The sequence below is a fragment of the Uloborus diversus genome, chromosome 7 (assembly GCF_026930045.1).
Source record: "Uloborus diversus isolate 005 chromosome 7, Udiv.v.3.1, whole genome shotgun sequence".
NCBI classification, from domain to species: Eukaryota; Metazoa; Arthropoda; class Arachnida; order Araneae; family Uloboridae; genus Uloborus; species Uloborus diversus.
This window is the reverse complement of record NC_072737.1, coordinates 70,129,653-70,155,823: the sequence shown is the minus strand read 5'-3', so window position 1 is coordinate 70,155,823 and position 26,171 is coordinate 70,129,653. Positions and strand designations below refer to the sequence as shown.

General features: G+C 33.1%; 1 protein-coding gene across 1 annotated transcript in view; it reads right to left on the bottom strand.

Annotated features, from left to right (window-relative positions):
* LOC129226525 (uncharacterized) overlaps window positions 1-26,171 on the bottom strand; it is a 105,178-nt gene that overhangs the window by 41,392 nt on the left and 37,615 nt on the right. Inside the window, exons 7-9 of the mRNA XM_054861134.1 lie at window positions 19,224-19,340; window positions 15,411-15,668; window positions 10,818-10,910 (exon numbers count right to left, since the gene is read on the bottom strand). Of these exons, the coding sequence (XP_054717109.1) occupies window positions 10,818-10,910; window positions 15,411-15,668; window positions 19,224-19,340 (468 nt within the window). The remainder of the gene's footprint in view (window positions 1-10,817; window positions 10,911-15,410; window positions 15,669-19,223; window positions 19,341-26,171) is intronic.

The following is a 26,171-nucleotide window of genomic DNA, read 5'->3' as shown; positions in this document are numbered from 1 at the left end:
ATAACGCCTTTATATTTCTGAAGCAAATAAATAAACAAATAAAATAAAATAAAATATTACAAAATAAACAAACAAACTACGTATCATTTGTCTGGAGGCAGTCCATAAAAATGCTACTTTTTCTTTTTCAGTATTTGTGAGCTCTCCCCTCTCATTCCCCTTTTATCAAAGTGTCACACCTGATTCCCCTTCCACCCTGTCGTCATGTGTCACGCTACATTACATAAATATGTACTTTCAGCTGTGAAAACCAACACTAACTAATTCGTGCATCAAATTCCAAATTTTATTTCCCAACTTTAGCTATGTTTTATTGTTACACACATATTTGTGAACATAACAATTACGCTGATGATATGCAGGGTCCAACAAACGCTAAAATCTCATTAACCAGAAGAAATTTTTACACACCAGCCAAATTATTTCCCACGTAATCTTGATTTCAAAATAACAAAATATTCATAAACAGGTTTTTTTTTTTTTTTTTTTTTTTTTCAATTTAAGCATGTAGCTATTAATTTTTAAATCCTAATCTGCATTGTTATTGTTTTCGCCGTTTTCGCTACAAAATAAGATCAACGAGAAAACAAAACAAAAATATAAAAATACTTAACCTGACATTTTAAATGTTCTTATTTTTGTTTCACAAGCCAAAGAATTTGATGTCATATTTTCTGTTAACATTTCACTTCTCCTTGTCACAAACCCACAATTTAACAAGCCAACCTCCCCCTCAAAGCGTGACATCATTTGTGAAAGAACCACTACCTAGTTAAAATAATTTTTCTCCTTGAATTTCTAGAATGTCTACAGGAGGTCGCAAAAAGCTATCTGGAGCGCAGTACAAGAGAAAGAGACTTGAAAAAGAAGTCAGCATTCAAAAACAGGCTGGAAGTTTGCTGAACTATCTGCAAGGCGCAAGAAAAAATGATAACGATTTAGCAATAGAATCCGAATCAGACATTCAAGATGAGGATGTTGCTGATCACCTAATTTTAATGGATAATGGCACTGCTGCTGATCACACAATCGTAATGGATAGTGACACTGATGCTGCTAATCACACTATCTTAACGGATAGTGACACTACTGCTAATCACACAATTTTAACGAATTGTGACACTGCTGCAGATCACACCTTAATGGATTGCTCTAGTCCATTAGAAGTTGATGCTCCAGTAAAAGTTACACCAGATCCAGTAACATCCAATGATACAGATACGCTGATGATAATCAATAATTCAGATCCAGGATCATGGCCAGCAATTTTATCAGACGCTGATAGATGCTTTTTGGTAAAAGAAGGTCCACCCGAACCGTTAACAAATTATGATTTTCCTTATAATGACTCTGGTCGAAGATTTAGCACACATTACTATGTCAGAGCTCTAAACAATGGTGAAAAAGTTATGCGTAAATGGTTAGTTTATTCCATTGAAAAAGACTGTGTATATTGTTTCTGTTGCAAGCTTTTTAGTTATTCTTGTAGCTCTCTCTCCAAAGAAGGTTTCAAAAGTTGGAAGCACCTTGTAGAAACTTTAAAAGAACATGAGACATCAAGAAATCATGTTCTAAGCCTAAAATCGTGGGTTGAATTCAATCAGCGATTAGAGTGCTCTAAAACGATTGATTGTGATTTACAAAGACTTATTGCTGCGGAAACTAATTATTGGAGTGAAGTTCTTCTGCGCATTGTGGCAACATTGAAAATGCTTGCTCAAAATTGTTTAGCAATTCGAGGTAAAAGTGATAAACTCTATGACTCCAATAATGGTAATTTTTTACAAATAATTCAATTACTTGCTCAGTTTGACCCAGTAATGGAGGAGCATGTTCGAAAAGTACTTAGAAAGGAGGAAGCTAAAGTCCACTATCTAGGGAAAATTATACAAAATGAAATAATCTCCCTTTTACATCAAAATATTAAATCACATATTGTAAGTGAAATTTTACAAGCCAAATATTACTCCGTAATTCTGGATTGTACTCCTGATGTCAGTAAGATTGAACAAATGACATTCATGGTAAGATATGTATCAATTGACAAATCGCACCCAAATCAGATAATCGTTAAAAACAACGAAAGGTTTTTAGGTTTTCTTCCCGTTGAAAGATCAACCGGAAAAGACCTTTCAGATATATTAGTCGAAAAACTTTCAAAATTAGGTCTGAATTTAATGGATATGAGGGGACAAGCCTATGATAACGGTTCGAATATGAGAGGCGGTAAATTAGGGGTACAATCCAGAATTAAGGAGTTAAACTCACGAGCCGTCTATGTTCCATGCAGCAATCATTCCTTAAACTTAGTTATCAACGACATGGCAAAGGCATCCTTAGAGGCCTGTAATTTTTTTAATCTTGTTCAGAAAATTTATACTTTTTTTTCCTCATCAACTTTCCGATGGGGCATATTGCTACAACATATAAAAGGGTTCACCTTGAAACCATTAAGTAAAACTCGATGGGAAAGCCGCGTAGAGGCTATAAAACCCTTAAGGTATGAATTAGGGGGAATTTACGATGCTTTCCTTAGCATCTATGACAACATAGAAATCGACAACTCTGTCAGAGATGAGGCATCAGGATTGTTAAAAGCTCTGAAGCAATTTAAATTTCTATGCTCAATAGTTATATGGTATAAAATTTTAAATGGCATAAATCCAATCAGTAAGTTATTGCAGACCATAGACTATGACCTTCCATCCGCAATAGAACTCATAAAAAACTGTGGAGATTTTTTTAAGGATCTGCGATCCGATGCATCTTTCGAGGAAATGCTCACTGATGCAACGGAATTGGCTGAAGAGATTGACATCCCGGCTAATTTTGAGCTGACACAACCTCGTCATAGAGTAAGACGAAAAAGTACTCATTTTGTGTATGAAGCACGAGATGATCCAGTGGAAGATCCGAAATTAAAATTCAAATTAGAGTTTTACTTTTTTACAATAGATCAGGCAATTAATGCCTTAGAAAGTAGGTTTGAATTAATGAGTACCCACAGCAGCTTTTTTAAATTTTTATACAATGTGTATGACTTAAGGGACACCCCAAAAGAAGAGTTAATTAAACACTGCAAAGATTTAGAATTAGTGTTGACGGATGGAGATTCACGAGACATAAGTGCAGTGGACTTAGCAGACGAAATAGTGTCAGTTTCCGCCTTATTACGAAAAAGGCAAAGCCCAATTGAAGTTTTGTCGTTAGTTTCAACTCTTGATATCGCACCAAATTTAGCTATTAGTTTGAGAATTTTATTGTCTTTGCCAATAAGTGTGGCAAGTGGAGAGAGGAGTTTCTCAAAACTAAAATTAATAAAAAATTTCTTACGCTCCACAACTCTTCAAGATAGGTTAAATGGTTTAGCTACATTGGCTATTGAACATGAGTTAGCTGAACAAATAGATTTAAAAAAAATAATCACTAAGTTTGCAGAATTAAAAGTAAGAAAAAAAGCCTTTTAAATGTGTTTATTTAAGGGGCGCAGTAGTAATAATTTAGAGGAGGGGGGGGGGGCGGTACACATTGAATTCTAACCTTTGTCCTGGTATTCTTTTTCATTTTTAGTTATTTAACAGACTTGATGCAGACTGAACTTTTATTATAAGTTACTACAAGAAGAGAAACATCGGTAAACAGTAATCTGACTTCTAAAACTTTTGTACAACACGAGAAAGTAATTTTCATTAAGCTGTCATGAAAATATGCACCAATACAAAAATTGTTTAATTGCATTCCTACTTTATGATTATTTAAAAAAAAAAGATGAGTTAATGTTTTTAAAATAATGATTCTATTTTTTTCGTCCATTTTAGTATTTTGCTTTGCTGTCACTTTAATTGTCAGTAATGCATAGCACTTCCAAAATCCTGTCTGTTCTCAAGAAATATTGTTAAATTAATTAAATACTATAATTGTTTTTTTCTTCCAATAATTTGATAATCCAGCTATGTTTCGAGGTCTTTAATACAAGACATGTTAATTTGGTGTTTGTTTTGAAGTGCCCTTTTTTTTTGTCTAGTTTAATGTACAGCTTTAATAAATTTGATTTCATTTCATTGTGCTGTTTATTTATTGGCATGATCTATTAAAGGTTTATTGGCATGTATTTACTGTCAATTTATCCCTTTTTATTTTTTCCCGTGGGGAGGGGCGCCGTGGGATATTGCAATTGCGTAGCAAGTAATTATTATATACCACTAAAGTAACGTAAAGTAACAACGTCTAAAAAGCACAAATTCGCAGAATTTGTGCTTTTTAGACGTTGTTACTTTATGTTACTTTACTGTTCAGCGCAAAGGTATTTATTTATATTATTTACCACGTTTTAAATAATGATACATATTTGACGGTCCAGTTTTTGAACTTCTGCATGTTGTCGGAATTGGATCCCGCGCACAGGACTCCTCTCTCTCCCCCACCCCCTTCCTAGATTGAGCATTTTTAAAAAAATGTTCCATGCTATTAAAGAGAAGAAATTAATGCTCCTTAGGGAAACAAAGTAATTTTAATTGGAAAAAATATCGATTGTCGTGAAAAAGTCTTAATTTATTTTCAAAAGAAACTTAAAATTAAATTTTTCTATAGTTACAGATTATTTCTTAGTTAATCACACCCCACACTACACTTCATATTTGTTTTACCCCCACCTCTCCTTTTTTTTCTTTTTACTTTTACTAGACGATCGAAAAATAAGAAAATACTTAAAATTCTACGCTTCGGAAGCCTCCTCCCTCAGTTAAAATCATTAAAGTGCTTTTCAAATCTCGTTTCACCCTGCTTTTAATATCATACAAATCGTCTAAAAACAACGCTTTGTTGAGGTGCTTAGCGCGAAGTCCTCTTTTAATACATTGAGACGATGCTCCCGTATGCAATCTGAAAATGAAAAAACTATAATTTCAAAAAATTAAGATGAGACCTTTTAACCCTCACCCCAGTCCTTGAAAATGGCTTAAAAACATCGCTTTTTATTACTTATCTTTTGGAATGTTTCTTGGGGAGATTCAAAGAGCCCTTTCCTGTAATCATGAAAGTTTGTCGGTAACTGCCTTTTGGAACTTCAGTGTCAAAAAATTGGGGTGAAAAGTTTACGTCATCTCAAATCTATTTAAAAAAAAAAAAATCATCGAAGACCCAACCCTTACTCTGAAGTCAACACATTTCGCCTATAATCGTGTTTTTAAGACTTCAGTTTCTTAAAATTCCCCCCTCAAAAGACCCCCTGAAACTTTCCACCGTCTAAACCGCCACAGAGCGTCTAAAACTGCGTTCTTAAGACTATAATTTCAAAAAATTCTCCGAGGGAGAACCCCCAGACCCCTCTAGCAGATACGGGTATTTTTTAAGCGTACCCCCCCCCCCCATAAATATTTTCTGGTGGCACAGCCCAAGTGCAGGAAAGCCATGGTCGTACTTAGGATTGATGAATTGATGAATACGTGAAGACAACGCGAAACTGCTTTCAAGCATGACCATTTTAGAGGGTGGGGGTGGGGGCTTATCGTTTTTTTTGAAAGAATGTTTTATATTTAAAAAAAAAAGAGGAATTACCAAAAAGAAGGGACTATATTTGTAATGCAAAAATTGTAATGTTTGATTTTTTTTACCGTGGAGAGGGGCGGCACTTTGGAAATTTGTCCGGGGCGGCAAAACTGCTAGAGCCGCCCCTGGATGTGATACTGCAGCTTCCAAAACAGGTCCTTTCAGTAGTTCTTTCGCTATTCTCGAGCAAATATTTGATAGAGAAATTCCATCCTTTGCTTGCCGCCATCATATATATGAACTGATCTATCCCACTAAAATACAGTGCTATGGAGGAGCTGCGGAGTTGTTCCGAATTGTACATTAACTTGGAAAATTTATTTGACTTTTACCGTGCTGAACTCTCTAATATTACGGTCAGGGATGGTTATAAAGAGTTGATAGAACTGCCTATCATATTTTTAGGTGGAGATACAGAAAATGAATTTAAAATAAGACCACCGGGAGCCATGCTCCAAGCTCGATGGACGGCTCGAGCGATTTACTCCCTTCAACTATTACTATTTAGTTCACAACTAAAATTAGATCCGAAGGAAAATGAAACATTGTTATGTCTCCTTTTTTTGTAGTAACAATATACGTGAAACCATGGCTTCAATGCATTTTGGCACTCAAAGCACCCAACAAAGATTTGTGCTTTTTGAAAAAGTGTACGAAAATGTGGACCCAATTATTTCAAAAGCTGCTCTACAAAAATTCATCCAGCTTTTATGGTATGGTCAATAATATTTCATTCTTTGATGTGATAAAGACTGTCTCAATGTTAAGAGCAGTAAGCGATGCAGCTGAAAAAGGGGTAAAAATGATGCAGGACTTTCATGGTTTGCTTACAGCTGATGAGGAACAAAAACAATGTGTGTTACGTTGCATTTAAGAGCACCAAAAGCTCTATCCTGACTGCAAAAAGCAAACATTGAAATAAAAATATGTACAGTAATGTTTCTTGTAGTCTAATATTGTTGTAAATATCTGCTTTAAATAAATTGATGTTACGTATAGTAAAGAATTATACAGTTAGCAGTATTTTCACTGTAGTAGCTGTACAGGATTTCAGATTCAACTTTGACCTCAAGTCGGCACGGGTTCCCGTTATTTTACTGCAATAAAACTTTTTTCTCATGTGTCTGAGGTGAAAAGGAAAAAATTTGGAGGGTATGCGTATTCGGTTTCACAAATTTTTTTTTCGCCATTATATCTTGGGACACCCTAATGGGCATGGTTCCTTGCAGCTATCAACACTGTCGACCAGCGCCCTCTCAAAGAGTTAACTTACCCCACCACCTATTAGGAATTCATAGAACTAAACAATTAATTAAACATTTAATTTGCAATAACAAATATTTCGGTCAATCTGGTTTTAAAAAATGGCCTACAGCCTTCCTCAATAAATGGACTATTCGACACAAAAAGAATTTTTCAATTCATACCAGTAGTTCCCGAGATTAGCGGGTTCAAAAGACAAACTCTTCAGCTTTTTAATATTAGTATAGAAATTTAATTTTCCCATTTTAATAAAATTTTTTATTGCTGCTGCACTCCTATTAGTCATAGCATAATGTTATATAGCCTTCCTCAATGAATAGACAATTCAACACAAAAATAATTTTTTAATTCAAACCAGTAGTTTGAACCAGTATGAGAGCATTCAAAACAAACAAACTGTTCAGCTTTTTTAATTAAATAATTAATAAGAAAAATAAGACAATGATATGTGATATAATTTTTTTTTACAAATCATTTTTAGCATTTTTTAGGATGTTCTCTAAAAAGTACCCTCAAGATTTGCCTCATGGCTGACTCAAACCTACGCTCACTGGATCACGAAGTCCGCATTTTTAGGTCGAGCCACTGTGGCTACGCATGTTTTGCGTTCCAAGCATTTTATATTATAACAAATTTTCCTGTTTGCATAATATTTTTTATTTCTGCTCCACTCCTACTAGTCATAGCGTGATGTTATGTAGCCTATGACCTTCCTCAATGAATGGGATATACAACACAAAAAGAATTTTTCAATTCAAACCAGTAGTTCCTGAGATTAGCATGTTCAAACAAACAAACTCTACTGCTTTATATTATTAGCATAGATTCATTTTTCCCGACTCAGGGACAAGTTTTGTTCAAACAGTTCTGAAAATCTATTATTTTGAATTTGTGTTGTATTTTATTTCATTTAGTTATTTAGTTTGTGTGTGTGTGTGTGTGTGTCATTCGCAAAGCACAGAACTTTTCTAATAAATAATAATTAAAAACAAATAAATAAAAAATATTTCAAAAAATAAATTTAAAAAAAAAAGAGAAAAAATTAAAAAGTTAAAGAGGGTTGAGAAAACTTTTGGGCGGGGAATTTGCGCCAATGAATTTGGGGGGGGGGGGGGGGCACCCCTGTTGGGTTTTTCAAAGTAAAGCCACATTCATTCATGTTTCCAAACCAGATATTTGTTAAAAAGGGAGGAAAAAAATTTAGTAATGTAGCAATCTTTTGATTTATAACTACTTGTTAACTCATTTGCACATTTTTAAATGCATATAAATTAATAGGTTCAGATATTCCAAACATAGTGTTTGCTTCCTGACATTGAATATAGCAGTGAGTAACAGGAATTAGTTTTGTGGGCCGTATGTTGGTTACTACTGTTTTAGAGTACTAGAATTCCCTTATTTATGTATCCCAATGCCTAAATAAAGATCTTTATTTTATAAAACCTTCAACAAATTTGGATAAACCATGATAAGGTATTTCTAAAGTTAGAGAAATCAAGAACGTGCAAATTTGATACTACAGAATATAAAATAAAAATGCTGAATGTCATGGTAAATTCAAAATGAGTAATGGCCAGGTAGTAAAATTACATTGCAAAAAAAGACGAGTGGCTGCTACAGAAGGGGATGCAACGAGATTTCAAAACTCAGACTTGTTTTTGGCATCGTTCAATTTTCTAGTGTTAATAGCTTTTATATGCAATAGTGTTAAATCAATCAAGATTTCTAATGCTCTTTTAGCTACCGTTACTTTCTCTTTGGTCAGGACAATTTTCCATGACTTCAAATAAATTTCCATTTCTTAGAAAGAAAATTTCCATTTTCCATGACTTTTCCAGGTCTGAAATTTGCTTTTTTTTTCATGATTTCCATGACCCATACAAACCCTGTAAGACGTGCTATAAGTATGCAAATTTTAGGCTCATGACTTTGCTAGTCAAGTGATAGCGCTGATAAGCGATATAAGGGATTGGGCGTGTGATGACCATTGTTGTTCAAAAGCAAAGTTTGACGGGAAAGAATCAATTGACAAACTTGCATTTTTTGGTATGTCTTCCAGACATCCCTTAGATGATTTTATGGGTGGCCGTGTGGATGGAAACATCTAAGGAGGGTAGAAAAATTTAGACACTGCCAGGGAGTTTGACGTCAGCCACAGGGTTGTTTTGAGAGTTTGGAAATCATTTCAAACAAATGGAATGTGTAGCAAATGTCATTTTGGAGGTACTGTAAGCAATACGATGTCAGAAGATTGATACTTAATGCTAGCAACGAAAAGGAACCAGCGCAACACAGCTACTGAGGCAGCAAAGCAGTTTCCTGCTGCTACTAGCAAGCAAATATTCCGAAAAACTGTAGCCACATTTGAATGCAATAAGACTATACGCCCGTCAGCTTGTTTTGCACACCCCATTGTCTACAATCAGTGTTTTGCTCGTTTGTAATAATATCTTAGGCATTGCAATTAGCGAGAAGTCGACTGGGCTTGTGTACCATTCTCAGATGAAAGCAGGTTCAGTCTGTCATCTAATTGTGGGTCACAACTAACCTGGCATGAGAGTGGTAGAGCATACAAGCCAGCAAACATAAAAGAGAAGAACTAGTATCTTTAAGTTGTGTGATGGTATGGGTAGGATTATGAACAATGGCCGTACGTCGCTCGTGTTCTTCCAAACAAGACCATGATGGCTAGTGATGCATTAATGCTGTTCTACTGCCTAATGTTAACGTGTTCTGTAGAACTGTGGGAGATAAATTAGTTTTCATAGATGGCAACGTAGCATGTCATTAACAATCACCGTCCAGGAGTGCCTAGTTCACTCAAAATATTCAACTCATCGGATGGTCAGCAAATACTATAGATTTGAATCATATTGAAAATGATTGGGATGCTTTGGGGAGCAGTCTTGCTGGTCGACAACGCCCTCCAATAAACAAAGACACCCTTATCCTGACTGACAGAAGAATGGGATAAATTATCCCAACAGCTGCTGGATAATGTTGTGTAAAGCATCACATGATGTATGGAAGCTCGCATCGCTCTCCATGGTAGCCATATCCCACATTGTCATCTTATGCTGGAACGCCTGGGAGCGGTAATCACATTTATTCACTTTTACATATTCAGGCAAAAATGACCGTTTCGTCCTTTGAACACTTTTCAAAGCCTTCTGGATTTCAGAGCACAATAAATTATCATCATTGCAATGTTCAAAAGTTCTGGCTTTAGTTCATTTCACTTGGCATCAAATTACACTTTTTTATGCGCTACATAGTCCATTGGAATCCGTCCTTAGCAATTGTCCACCAGTGTATATATATGTATATATGTATATGATCCTTATACAAATCCAGTTTATGTCGGATCTCGATCAAATTTGGCAGGGAAGTACTTGGGTACCCCAAGAAGGAACATTTTCAAACGCCAAAAAAAGACCAAACTGTTCGAAATTTAACTTTAGGACCCGAAAGTGGCGTTTTTCCAATATGAAGGCGGAAAAATTTCACAAAAATTAGAATAAAATATCCATAGAAAACCCTGATTTTTCTGCATCAAATAAAATTTGTTCCAACGTTCCAAGGTAATTAGAACAGGAATTATAACTGCTTTAACTAATTTCATGCAAAAATGTAGGTTACCCTTCAATTAGGAATTCATTGTTGATCACAATCATTGTTGAATAATGCTTTTATTAAAATTTGTAGTGTGAAGAAAATTATTTAGAAGAAAGATCAGTGGCCATTTTTTTCTCGAATATGAGCAAATAAGATTCTGGCTTTTGTTTAAAGCTTTCCCTTTTTTCATGGGATTTAAAAAATTTCCTTTTTGGTTATTTTTCCGCAATTTGCAACACAACTTTACTGTTTTTTTGTTCAATCCTGATTATTGAACACGCGTCACTTGACATAACTTTTATTTTTGTGGTAGAACATGCAAAGCCGAGCCATGCAGCTAGTGTAAGAGTAAAAGAAGTTACTCATCATTCAGTTTATAAAAACATACTTACCATGGACAGTGACATTTGCTGAGAAATATGAAGCATAAGTCTCTGGATTAAAAGATATCCACATATAGTTTTCCGTTGATCGTATCATCTGAGCTAAAAATTGCAAAGAACAAAATGTAAAGTGTTTTAGATTTAATTATCTAGAGAGCAACTAAAATAAACTTCACAACAGACTAATCTTAACTCATTTTCAGAATGGAATCTAGTCATTCCTAAGGGTTGCTAGAGAATGTATAAAAAGTTACAGATGATAAGTATCACATCAGTGGTTAAGGTAAAGACTTGGAAAATTAAGGGCTACAAATTGCTAACCATACTACCTCTTAGTTCCACTAATACATCTGCATCAATAACTCATAATATGGATGCAACATTTTTCCAATTCATTTTTAGTACTTCAGGCATTGAATCATGAAACATAAGAACATTTTGTGAAAAAGTCATTTTTGAATAAATCGCACAGCTAATACAACACCGCCATTTCAAACATTCTTGATTTTGAGTTAAATATATGTCCTGGTGCATTTTTTATTAGTTCTGTTAAAATACAAGACGGTCACAAATGGAAAAGAAAAACCTTATTTTTTAGCTGTGCCAGTGTGTTACTTTAAGAATTTAAGCTAAGGCACATTACATTTAAATCAATTTTTTCTTGAAAAGTAGTTTTTGCAGATCTGGCAGTGTAGGTGTGCGATACAATCAGTATATTTACAGTAATATGTTGAAAGTTAACATTTAGGGCCTATAAGTTTTGCAGATTTTAGGAAAAAATTTAATTTATCAAATAAAACTATGCTGAAAGGCTAAAAGTTGCACTTTACATTACTTTCATTTCAAAAGAAATACCAGCAAAAAATAAAATTGCACATTTATTAAGTTTCAAAATCTGTACATTTTGAGGAAAATTACTTTGCTGCCAATAGAAATTTTCAATGGAAGGTAAATCTAAAATTAATCTTTTTGTTTGTACAACATTTATCCAAAAAATTTGAAACCAAATGCAAACACTAACTTATTTTTCACTAACATAGGTCTTTCCATTGAAAGGAGCTAAGAATTCAAAAGGTAGCTGCAGCATTTTCTTTCTCCATACCAAAAAGTCCACAACAACCTTATAAGAACCAGCAAACAAAGAAAAATTAGATTCTTTAAAGAGCACAGACAGTGCAAAAACTGAAGAAGAAGGTTCGAAGGATGAAAAGAATATTATCTAACTAAAAAAATAAGAAAACTTTTCTCAATTGATTGAAATAACCACTTATGAAGATATTTATAAACAGCTGTTTCAAAGGGGGGAAAATATATTTTTTTCTTCCTTGCAAATTTTTTTAAAAATCTGTTTTGAATTATATTTTTAATTCTTGACGTAACAAAGGAAGGGACTTAGCGTGCCCTTGTATGTGGGCATCAGTCTGTGACATCATAACTCTTAAATGGATGAACGGATTTTTTTTTTTATTTATTTATTTTTTTTTTTTGAATTAAATACTTAAAAACTAGCATATTTTTTTCTTCACAATTTTGGTATTGAAACCACTCACACTTTTTAACATATCAATACTATTTGAAAGAACAAAATTTTCTGCATATGAAACAATTTGTTTGGAACTTCCAAGTTACATAGAACTTGAACTACAGTCTTTCTTAGCAGATTTTAAGTATGTTTTAAGCTTGACTCATGAACAATGTCATTGTTGGCTGAAAAGGAAAACTTTTATCTGTTGCCAGTTTTCATTTGCTAACAAATAACATACTTGCAATTCATTTTAGCACACTAAAAAAGGCTCTTACAAGGATTTTAAATTTTTCCTCGTGATTTAGCAAATTTTACTCGGTGTGATTATCAATTCTTTTTAACAGTTTTTAAAAACAATAATTTTATTTTGCAAATAAAATGGAAATAAAAATAATTTCTTCAATAGTTACGAAAATTTCGGGGGGGGGGGGGGGCTGAATCCTTAAAACCTCCCCCTTGCATAGGGCCCTGATTTCAATTTTGTATGCACTCTGATCCGCGAAATTCATCTTAATAGACGGTTGGCAATCAGGGTCAGGGATTTTTTATTTATTTATAATTTAACATTAGTTCTTGTTTTGTTATCTGATTAAAATTAAGTAGGGGAAACTAAGGAGGTTTGACCCATAGGGAGACTTGACCCATGAGGATTTTTTCCATCAAAAGGACATTTAGGGAAAATTTTAGATTATTGGTTGTTCAGTCACACATAGTGATGTAAAATACCCGGGTATATATTTTTAGGGGTAAATACCCAGGGTATATACCCGGGTAAATACCCAAAATGGGTAAATACCCGGGTATTTATTTCAAAAATTTATATTCAACTAAAATACTTTTCTGTATGTATTCCATTATGTATATATACAACCAACCATATACAAAACAATAAATTTTTGCCCAAAAATTGTATTTTGATCACATATTTAAAGAATTATTGTGTGAAACAGCTTAGCAATCTAATATGATATTCACATTAAATGTGTTGGATATGCCTAATCAATGTTGATAGCCAAATTTCAGGTATAAAAAAAACCATTCTACAAAAAGTAAAAAGCTTAACTGGTTACAAAAAAAAGCAAACATCAATTTAAGGTCCCTAGACTTTTACAACCCAGTAATATATCCCTGCATGACATCAAAATGTAACGAAATGTCGCTCAATTTATTATTACTATTTATTTACCTATATCTTATACAGAAATTTCCTCCACACTTAGTTCAATTGTTCAGGTGTATTCTGTATCACACACACATAATATACATAAACATTTAAAATTTTTAATCTTTTATTTTAGGGTTTATGTTTAAAAAAGAAAATAGTCACCTTTTAATACTACCTAAAAAATTTTTTCAAAATGCGAAATTACTAGGGGTGTACCTAGATTGTGATTTTGAAATCCTGTTCATAATGAATTGCTTATACTTCTCCAATTATGACATTGAAAAGAAAGATTCTTTGGTTCACGATATGTTTCTTTCATGATTTCATCAAGTCTTTCAATAAAAACTATTATAAACTGTGTAATATATATGTATTTATCATTTTTACCAATTATTTCATATTTAGATTTTAAAAAAAAATCCCATTCACTTTTTTGCATTTTTTGTGAAATACCCAGTTTTTGAATATTTACCCAGGCCTTGGGTAAATACCCAGGTAAATACCCAAGAAATATTTACCTACCCGCTGGGTATTTAACCGATCCACATCACTAGTCACACAACAGTATTTCGCATATTTTGCAGGGATAAGCCATTTCAAAATAATCAGTGATTTTCAAGAAATTCAGTGTTAAATGATACTGCACCTAAAAAAGTAAATTTTGAAGATTTTGGGATTTTTTAGTTTTTTTTCTCCAGTTTTGAGGGAAATGAATTTTAAAAGTATACATGTTTTAGTCACTTTAATAGCTATCTATTGATATACAATAGTTTTATATAATCTTAATTTAAGTTGATAAAAATTTAAAGTAAACAAAAGGAAGGAAACTAGGGAGCTTTGACCCCAAGCTAACGAAGGAGACTTGACCCAAAGACTAACATTACTTTTTTGTTCAATTTGATGTTCCTTCAATGAATTTTTATTTTTGAATACATAACATATTGTGATTTAGGCCTAATGATTTGATTTTATTTATCTAAGTTGCTAAAAATTTAAGGGAAACAAGAAAAAGCTACTTAGGGAGCTTTGACCCAAGCTAACTAGGGTGCCTTGACGCAAAGAATAATTTGTTGTTTTTTCAATGATTTTGTGTTCATGCATAGCTAAAATACTAATGATTTTTAAGCCCAATGATTTGTTTCTTAATAAAATAACTGAAATATTGTTTAGGTCTTAGCTGATAAAGTTTTGAATTAGACTTCTGCTTTTCAGCTGATGCGCAATAAGATTAACTTTGAAAAAATCTGTAACAATTCACCTAAAAAGTGAACATTTGTTCATTCACTTCAAGTATCACTTATTAAAGCAAAAAACACCACCAAACCTGCATTTTTGATTTCAATATCTATGAGTCTTCTTACATTCATGAGGGGGGCATGTCTCCCTAAGTGTTGGGTCAAGTCTCCCTAGCTCTAGGGACACTTGAAACATTTGCAGACGTGATGAGTATAATTTTTTTGTACCATTGCTACTTAGAATTAAGCTGTTATTTTAGCCATAATAACTATGTAAGTATATTTTTTATTTTGTTCAAACTATTCTACAAAAAAAAAAAAAAAAAATAAATAAAAAAAAAATAATAATAATAATAAATAAAATAAAAAACCAAAAATTGGGCCAAGTCTCAATAGTTTCCCCTATCTTACATGCATTTTTTAAAGTCAGTTTTTAATGAGTTTTCAGCATCTACTCTTCCTGTACTGGTTCAGAGTCTTATATAACAAGATTTCACACAACATGGCATTTCCTAGGAACCTTTATCCTCCTATATCTTATAGAAGGGTTACTGGCAAAATATGAAAAGTATTCGAGATTTTTTTTTAAATAAAGTAGAAAATACATACATACACACAAACAAGTATCATTACAAGATTCAGTAAAAATATTAAAATAAAATTAGTAATCTACTTACACATTGCTTTGTTTTTGTTTGAAACGGTTACTTGCAGTAATGGTGAGGAACGTTCACTAGCACCATCATTAATTGCAATCATATCATTCACATGGTCAAAGGACACACTCTCAAAAACTAAACCCAAAATTAATTTAGGATCTAAATGTTGAATGACCATACGGCATTCAGTTATGTGGGATCCATTATTAAGTTGATATTTCGGTGAAATAAGGTGACTAGATCTTGTGTCCACCACTTTCACTAAGCCACTACAACCTAGTTTGAAAAAAAAATGCTGTTAAAAGAATTTAAAAACTAAAACAAAATTAGATACAACATATATTTAAACATCAACCAAAGAGAGGCTTGTTCAAAACCTGAAATTAAGTGTATAACAAATTTTGCACTAACAAAAAAAAGGTATAGAAAATTGTAATTTGAATAAAAATGCTATTATTTTTATCATTGATAAATTTAATCCTGGAGTTCCCAAAGTGAGTACCACAGTTATAGGAGCAGGGTGCCACAAACGAATGAAAGGGGGCTAAATCAAACCAAGTGCTGTGACCAGAAGTTTATTGTACTAGTATGGTTTCACTAAGTGATCACAAATATAAAACTGTTGTTGTTTATGAAACAAAACATTGTGTAGTTTATTTGTCAAAATCTTACCAGTTTTCAAATGTTTTGCTTCATTAAAAATAAAAAAAAAGTTGCTACCATTCTCTTTTCCAAAGCATAAAATGCCCTATTTTTATGTGTAATTAATGAGTGGGAACCCTGCTGCAACATTCTTTCGTACTTTCCACTAAAAAACACACAAATACATAAACATTAAGTTTTTCAATCTGTCTCTACAAGTGCATATATATCGTAGAGACAAATGACAAGGGTGCTGTAAGAAAATTCTAACTCTTCAAAGACTTGGAAAAGTTTGGGAACCCCTTATTTAATCAATTGGCAGAACCATAAATTCATAAATAAAAATTTTGTGTATAAGACGTGATCAAATTAATTTAATTTCCTGAAAGAACTACTATTTGATATTATTTTTATTAAAGGCGAGATAATTAAGTAATAAATAAGACTATGTTTGCATAAAACTGTACAACAAATTTCAACTTTTTTTAGCCCTTTAGATCAATGCTTCTCAACCTGAGGTCCGCCACCATTTGAGTTAATATTGAAGTTTATCATTTTTATAGTTTAAATTAAATTAGTTAAAGAAATTTTTTGGATTTAACTCATTTTACCCAATATTGGTAAGAATAACAAGTGGTCCTCAACGGTGAAAAGGTTAAGAAGCACAGCTTTAGATGAAAAACTATGTTTCTGTACACACAAAATGTGCCTAATTCATGTATGAAAACAAAAATGGTTCATTACTTGCTTTTTTGTACGAGACCCACTTTAAGAAGGGTGTTGATTTTAATGCTAGAAGGCTTGTTTTTCTGCTCCCAAGTTAATTTTTAAATAACAGTGAGGGCAAATCTAACCTAGTAGCATTGTAAAGGCTACGCAGATTCTAATCACAGTATTGAACCGCTGCCAGGTTAGGCTTGCCCAAACTATAGTCATCATGAAAGACTTAATTTTTTGGCCAGTAGAAACATCTTTTTTACCTTTGCCTCAATTAAAGTTTTGAATTTGTTCCTGAGATGTTTCTCTGTGATCAGAGCTTTTACTAACATTTTCATCTAATTGAGTCTAATGTGCAATGATAGAAAAAAGGCACATTGCGAATTGACAAGTGCAGACTTGCCAACCTAATAAAAGAAAAAAATTTAGTACCATAGAACCAGATGAATGCTAGTTTACAAAATTGATATTTTTTTATGCTCTTAGATACAAATTAGAGAAAAAAAAATTGACAAGATACAACATTAATATTTTAAAGTTAACAATTTTTGAAAGACAATCTAAAAATTTAAAAACAAAATACTAATTTATGCCATTTTTATTTTTTAATGATTATTCACTACATGTTTGAAAACATGGTTCTTCAGTCCAGCAGTTGATTTATAGTCCAGCATTTGTCATTCGAGTTTATATTTTTTCTTTTGAAAACTAAGTCATTTTGCTTACAAGCAAGGATGAAGTCTTAAAAGCATATAATATTGAGAAAAAGATGAAAGTATTCCACTTTTTGCAGTTGAGTTATTAAAGCAAAGCTTTACTTTTATTAGGATATATTTCAATTTTATTTTATTTGAAAAGGACATCAAACATTGACTATAAATATAATACAGTAGAACCTCTATAATGTGAAATTCTTTTAACTAAAACTGCATTCAACCAATGTCTGTTAACTGAATTTGTAACATAACTCATTTTTTGATAGGTAAATATCACTTCAAGATCACGAGAGACTTGCTATTGCAGATTAATTCTCCATGCATTTTTATCATGGCGAATTCCTTCCCCAAACCCAGTAGTACATATTTTAAACATAATTCTGTTTTTAAAATGCCTTTAAAATGGATAGCGAAAGAATGAAAGTAAAAGAAAAAATCCAGTTCACTGCACTATTGACAACGTTAAACTGTGAACTTTATAAAGTGCTCAGCTAATTAACTTTTAGTGGAAGCTCAACCAGGATGTGTGATAGTTCTTGAAAAAACATATTTATCTTGTGCAACATCAATACAGTAAAACCTGTGAGGTTGACAACCCTTGTAAATTGACCACCTAAGTTGACCGCTTTTTTCAGGCAAGGATTTAGCCCTTATCATATAAAATCAACCTTTGTAAAGTGGACCACCTGTTGCAGTTGACCACTAAAGTAGTGCACCGCAAGTAGTCAACTTACACAGGTTTCACTGTAAGAGCCAAAGTTAAAAGTAACTTGTTTATTATGGCTATGATACAGGGTTGGCTTTCTGCCGGCAGAAATTAGTTTTTGCCGTGTCAGTGGCAGAAACTGGTTATAACCGGTAAAAACCGGCAGAAACTGGCAAAAATTTAAAAGTGTCTTTCAATAACTCAAGTAATTAATAAATGATATTTGTTTATGTCAACTAAAAAATTAAACATCATTTCATCATTTAACAAAATAAAATCCAGTGCTAGTGCCCTTGATTTAGTTCAGAAAGGGAACTTTTCAATATTAAGTAGCTCATTATACTTTAAATGACTTCTGAAGCCAAAATTCTAAGTCAAAGTATGAAATGTTAATCATATTGAGCTATGATATTCACATCAAGAGCAGTAAGCCGAAGTTATCGGCAAAAACGGACAGACTCAACTGAGCTGCCGAAAAAAAACAACCAAGTCTGACTTGGGTTGAAATTGAAAGGGAAGACAATGAGGCAAAGTGCCGGGAGCTTAAATGCTACTGGTAATTTGCATATTCTGCTGATGCGATCTTGTTGCAAGAAGAAAAGAACGAATGAGAAAAAACTAATGCAAATTAAGGTTGCCAACACTTTTAGAAAATAATTTACCTCCTTTCGTAACACAATCAAGATTAGTTAACTTTACTGTATCATATTAAATTTATATTTTATTTTCTAATTTTGTGTGACATGTACTGAACAAATTTAGTTGCAATTATAGTAATGTACTCAAAAATGTAGTAATTATTTTATGTAGTCATCATCATATGTAGTAGTCTAATTTAATGTGAACATGTTTAAAGCCAGAATTAAGTTTCTGCCGTCTTCTGTTAGTCATTTTTCAGAACCTATATTATGCAGAATTATCGATTTACCAAAGGGGATCCGATACCAATCATATTGCTAATTGAAGTTCTGCAGTATATGGTTATATTCAAGAAATTATTCAACAATAAATTACTGATGTAAGAAATACTTTCCAGCAAAATAAACTTACTTTTATCTACATAATGAAGACGAAATCTATAATATTCTGTAGTATGTTTTATCATTTTGGAAGTTATTTGCATTATTTTCTTGTCTGCCCAGTTGGGGAAAAAGTCAACTGGAGGATCTGAAAAAATTAAATTTATTAGGTATTGAATAATTGAAAAAATAGAAGTTAAATTATACTTGAACAGCAAGAATTGAATATCTTCCATCCTTACTGAATAAACACTAGTCAATACTTAAAAGCAGCGGTAGGCAACCCGTCGATCCAGGCAGCATACTGTACCATGGTTTTTGCCAAAGAAAAATGCATATTGTTTCCCGGAAAAAAAATTAGGCTGAACTTTTAAATCAAAAGATATTTTAACATTTTCCAAAACTTTTTATAATTGCTGGAAATGCCCCAATTTTTAATTTGCATGCAAAATATTCTTTTTGTCTTTTGTTCTTAAAAAAATTCCTCAAAAGTTAAACATTTTATATGCATTTCTTACAAATTTGTAAACAGGGAAGCATTAAAATCAAATATTTTGTGCTGAAAATGTTAATATACAAGGTTTGTCCGGAAAGTAATAGGACTGAGTCGATTTAAAAAAAAATTATTGAGTCAATTGTTACAATTCTTTAAAAACTTTCAAAATAGGCTCCTTCAGCGTCGATGCAGCGCGATTTCCAAGCATTGAAGGCGTCACGGTAGGCATTCTGTTAGGCATAAATGCCTGTTAATTTCAACAATAAATAATCCTATCTCATCACCTCACAACACCAATAGTAAAAGAATGTTTTTCCTTACTTATAATGTATTACCAATCATTCTGCATGACTGGGGTAAAAGACTCTTATCAGCACTCATTCACATTGGTCGAATCGACCGAATGTTTGTTTCACTTTCGTCCACCTGTGGCGGGAACTCTGTTGTGGATGACGTCATAGATGCTTCTAGAAGGAATCTGATGGCACGTGTGCTTAACAATAGCAGTGATGTGTCCGTTCACGTGACTCTGATATGCTAATGACCCGGGGGAATATTTAAACTGCTCGCGGCTTTAGTTCTTGCTCTCTTTGATCATCTCACGTCGTTGTAGGCGGTCGCTCGATCGGCATTCAAACTTGCTTGTTCGTGCCGCTCGCCCTTTATTAGAAATGATGAGCTGGAATTAGCTGATTTCCCAATGGGTTTACTTCATCGAAGTTTTTTAGTCAATAGTCATGCAGTTTGCATTGCAGTATTAGTTATCTCATGCAAAAGTAGCATGTGGAGAGATTATGTTCTTAGTATTTATTTTTATCATTTACAGCATGTTTTAACTATTTACATTATTGTTCAAATAAACTTCATGCAAGTTAGAAATAGTTTGTTAAGTCTTATTTCCGAACTCACTCTGCTAGTATCAAAGAAACATTGGGGAGATATTATTAGATTAGAAATTCTCCCCAACACATTCTCCGGAATAGCCTTGAGAGCCGCGGTGCATGCTGCTTGGATCCCCTCTGTCGCCTCAAAATGCTTGCCTTTCATCGACCTTTTCAGGCGAGGAAACAAAAAAAGTCCAGGGGGACCACATCTGGGCAGCTGCGGAAGCATTGGGATGCCGGCCTTGGTCAGGTAGCTGTTCACCAACTTCGCGCACACCTTGGGCATGTTCAAATGCACCGTCACAATGTCATGAACCACAGATTTTGATAAATTTAACATTTGGGCAATTAAACGAATACTTAGTCGACGGTCTGAGTTCAAAACTTTGAGCACACAAGTCACATTGTTGGTGTTTGTCGAAGTCGAAAGTCTCTCAGCAGTCTTCATCGGCGACCTCTTCCCGGCCCGCCAAAAAGGCATGGTGCCACCGAAACACATCATTTCTTGCTAAAGCAACATCTGAGTAAGCCTGCTTGATCATATCCAACGTCTCTGTCGCAGATTTACCGAGTTTCACACAGAATTTAATTGTGTACCCTCTGCTCTAAGGAACGCTGCATTTTCGGCTTGCACCACTCACAGAAACACGTCGCGCGAAAATGCCTGTCCTGACTCTCCAGGTGCTCGGAGACTACCGACTAGAGGCTCGTTCGTTAGCTAGGAACGCCCTCTACCGAATCCAGTCGGCGCGTGCACGCTCCGAAGTACAGTCGCGGCGGAAGAAAATCAGTCCGATTACTTTCCGGACAAACCCTGTACAAGTGCAACCCCAGTTGAAGCAAACAAAAATATTGTATTTAACATTATCCCCACCCCCAAGTCGATCTTGGTGTTTGCAAAACTTGGAAAGTAGATCGACAGTTAGTTTAGGTTACCTATCGCTGCTTGAAAGTAACTAAAAATAACAAAATACAGTTATTTCAGGGTGCCTACTTTAGATTGGGCTTCTACTTCTCACGCTTCCAGTTGGTTTTCCCTGACTTACCATACTGATAATATAAAACTTCCAGACATTGAATTGTTGAAATATCATTTTAAAAGATGCAAAACACTTTTCTAGGTCACATTTATCGACAATTAATACTAACCTTCTTACATTGTTTTTCATTTATTATCAAAAAAATTTTTTGTACTCATATTACTCAAGGGCCTTTTTATAATTCCTTTTGTTCATGTACAGTTGATTCCGATTAAGGTGGGGGGGCGGGGAACCAGTTTGGAAGGCCGAAATTTTAGTGTTTTTCGTAATTTTTTTTTAACAGCAAAGAAATAATCAGAAATCCTTTAAACTTGGAGGATATTTTATTCATCTTTTGAAGTACACCTTGTAATTTTTCGAAGTCATTTCCACCAGAACTAGTGGAGTTAGATAGAAGCTACTGTTGATGGGTGGTCGCCATCAGAGCTTGTTGCTGGCGTGCATTACCAAAGCCACAATTTTTGCGTTTAATCAGTAAAAATTTTCTTTCTCGTAAACAACATACAGTCAAACCTCATTATTGCAACATCCGGATTTCAGGACACTCTGGATGTCATGTCACTTTTTCAAAGTCCCAAACTTATGCGATACAGTTTTAATGTTAAGTGGCTTCGGGTTTTACGAGAGTTTTTTGGGGCAACTCCGGTTACGATGTCACTTCGAGCTAAGCAGATTGGATCAAATAGTTCTTTGCAATTGAAAAATTTTCCATAAAATAATGAAAACTTCTGGAAATGTTTGTTGTAGAAACTTTGGACTCAGACAAGAGATTTGACCAGGCATGACACCTCAAAAATGGTGGGAGACGAGTAGATAAGTTCTGAAAGGTACAGGCTTCAAACTTTGACAAGAGGGACAATGGAAAAGAGTTCAAAGCGGGTGGATTGTAATACTGGACGAGGAAAACAGCAGGAGAAGAGAAAGACCATAGCTACTTTAAGCTAAGCTGTAGGTGGTCACTACAAGCTTCTCCCATGAGAGGAAAAGAGATAAGAGCTCCTCATTATATTGAAAAGGGACACATAACTCTAAAGTGGATAAAGGAATTAGAAAGAGATTTTTCACCTTCGGAAGGTGGGGTAGGCCATCGAAATCTAATCAAACAGCGTCCAAAAGTGAAGAGTCTTGAATTTGTTTCTTTCTTGCTGATAATTTTGTGAAAAGGAGGAGTGATAAAAATGTTATTCGAAAATTTAGCAAACACTTTAGCAAAAAGTATTGTAGAATTTTTAAAAAAATAATAAGTGAAGTTTTTTTAAAAAGAATTTTTGTTATATTCACCAATAACTCAAATTTACATTAGTTGAATCTATTTAAAAGCATAAACACTATTAATTTTTCATTAAATCTAATTTTATTATTATGAACTAACGTTTAATAATGAACTTTTAAACTATTCTGGTTATGACGTCGCTCCGGTTATTATAACACTTTTTTGCCAGTTCCAGATGTGTCGTGAGAACGAGGTTCGACTGTATTTCTCTAGAATATGAACCTAATTGTGATCAAAAACGTTGAAAATTGCACGTTTTTGAGGTGTTTGATTACAATGTTATGTTTTTCTACCATTTTATTTATACTTCTTGTATTAAAAAAATATTTTTCATGAATAATACAAATGTGATGACTAGCAGGCTCTGGGCCAAGCTAGGCTGGTCCTAGCTAATTTATAAGTCCTCAGTGAAGATCAATGGCCCTCTTAAAGCTATCCACCCTCTTGCTCATTACCGCCTCTTCTGGTAAGCTGTTCTATGTGCCCAGGACCCTACTGAAGAAGTAATTTTTCCTAATTTCCAGGTTAGAATATACCTGGAAATCTCGTCTTAATATCATCGAAGAGTTAGGTTCATATAGAGTGTAATTGAATGAAGAATATTCACAGAAATTTTTAGAAAGATTGGACAAAAACTCTGAGCTAGAATGCACACCAGCTGAAAAAAGTTGTTTCAAGGAAAAAAAAAGACATTTGAAAAAAAAAATGCTGTGAATGTTTTCAAATGTCCACAGTCATTTTACATGCTTATAGCATTGAAACTAATCGGAATTTTTGACTCAAACTTTGGAAACAAATTCTTGAATAGTTTTACTAACATTTTATGATACTTAAAAAAGTGGATTTTTTAAACAGTCTAAACTGGTCCCCCCCCCCCTTAATAGGACCACATTGGGATGGGACCATTTTGGTCCTATTAACTGGCTGGTCAGATTAAACGAACAGGACTTGTTTAGCTTGACCGAACATACAAAACATTCAAGTGTCATTATGGCTATTGTGAGTTCCACATGTATGGTGATTATACAAAGAAAAATTGCTGTTTACAAAAGAATCTCACTTAAAAAAAAAAGATATAACTAAGAATCGTTTTACATACGTTCAACAACACGTTCAAACCAATATGATTTTAGTTATGTTTGTACTGTCAGTCCAGCTTAATCGGGTGAAGAATAAACGAATACCCGCTTATACGAATAAAATCTCCCGGAACCGAACATTTCCCCATTGGCACAATGTTAAAAATCTTGGTTTAATCAAATTATTTCCCCGGGTAATCGAATAATATTAATCATCTTTCATAAATATTTTTGGTGAGAAAAATTTAAAACAAATTAGTACACAATTATTGACATAAAAAATACAAAATAATATTTTTTGGCAAATTGTTCGAGAACAGGGTGGCGACAGGAACTGTGAAAAAAAGTTCCCTGACTTTTCCCTGATTTACGTTACCAATGATAATGTTTTTCTTCCTTTGCTCCACTTGAAATCCATTGTATGTTTGTACAAAATGCAGTATTTTAAACATTTTAAGTTGTGTAAAGTTGATGAACTAAAGATATACTTTAAAAAGATGCTACTTTTTTAATAAAATGGTTAAAAAAAAAGCCAAGACAATTTTTTTTTTTTGGGGGGGGGGACCTATAAAACAGTATATTAAATTTTTATACATGGACAGATTATAGAAAATTTGAAAAAAAAAAAAAACTTTACTTCCAGAAACCACTTAGCATAAGAATTTTAAGAAACTATTAAAATTACTCTTAAAAACATACGTGTATTTATAATAGAACTAAAAAGTAATTGAAATTATTTTGAACTAAATTTTCAAACAGTATAATAATTGTTGCAAGAATAACAAGTAATAGTGAAAGAATAGAAGTAATGTAGTTATTTTTATATAACTAATTGACATATTTATGCAAAACAGATTAAACCATTTGACATACATTCATAGGGAGCTTTTCTCTAATCAAGAACATAGGTTTTAATGAATGAATACAGCATTTTAACAATAAAAAAGTAAAGATATTTACTTAAGTACACAAGTTAACTCTGTTTCAAATGATTTCAGTATGTAACGAAAAAAAATCTTAGATTGCCTTTGTAACAAACTTTGAAATGCAAGGAAAAAAAAAGAAAAAAAAGCAATTAGTAAATTTTAAAATATATAAAAGAAGAATACAACATGGTTATAAAATTAAAGAATTACTTAAGTCTAAAGAAAGGAAAGCCTTTATAATCTGCGGTGACAACAAATAGTATAACGGCAAAAAACAAAGTTTTTTTTTTTTTTTGAAAGTTCAATTTTAGCAATTAAATTTAAAACGTGAAGAAGTAATAACTTTTAAGCTTTTATAGTATTAATTCAAAAACCAAAGATTTCTTTTTGAAATCGTGATTAGAGTATGCTAATTACTTCGAGACAATGGAATAAAGGCAAAGGAGCTAAGGCATTAATGAAGGCTTCCTCTTTGCCTGTATGGTTGTTTATTTTACGTAGCATTGAAAGCGTAAAAGAGAATTTCAAGCTAGGTAAAATAAACAACCACAGATGCACAAATATGCGGCAGTGTAAAATTGCACCTCATTAATTTTACTTTTTTTTTTAGAACAGATAATTGGCAGAAAATGTGTAGGGAATTAGAGTACTTAATTTCGTAAAGTAAAAAAAAAAAAAAAAAAATTTCTTCATAAAAACAATTTTCCCAGATTTTTTGTTATTTTTTCAAAATTCCCTGATATTTCCCCGATTAATAAAGTTCCATGACTTTTCCCTGATTTGCCGCCACCCTGGAGAAAACAGCATTCACATTCTATCAAAGTATTTCCACTATTCTGTCGAATTTCTTTTGTAGCTGCCATTACCAAAAAATATTTTAGCACAGTCGACGACTAAATCAAATATTACAAAGAAATATAAACATTGCAGACAATAATAAATTGATAATATTCAATGTAAAACATGGCAGACAAGGAGGGAAAAAAAGCAGTTAGAAAAGTGTTCTTAAAAGACCTAGAGCAAGCCATTCACTCTTATGGACTTATTCAAATATAATGTACTGAAAAAGGGTGCCAAAACAAAGATTTAACACTTTCTCAAGTTCTAAGTTACTATTGCTAATTTTCATTCGTACTTTTGTATATGTTTAATTATTACACTATTTTGTTGTTTACCTCGCTTATTTTTAAAAAAAGTTTACCAATTATATTAATTACTTCCATACTGATTTATTATTATTATGTTAAAAGATAAATGTAGTGAATTTGGAAAGGTAATTTT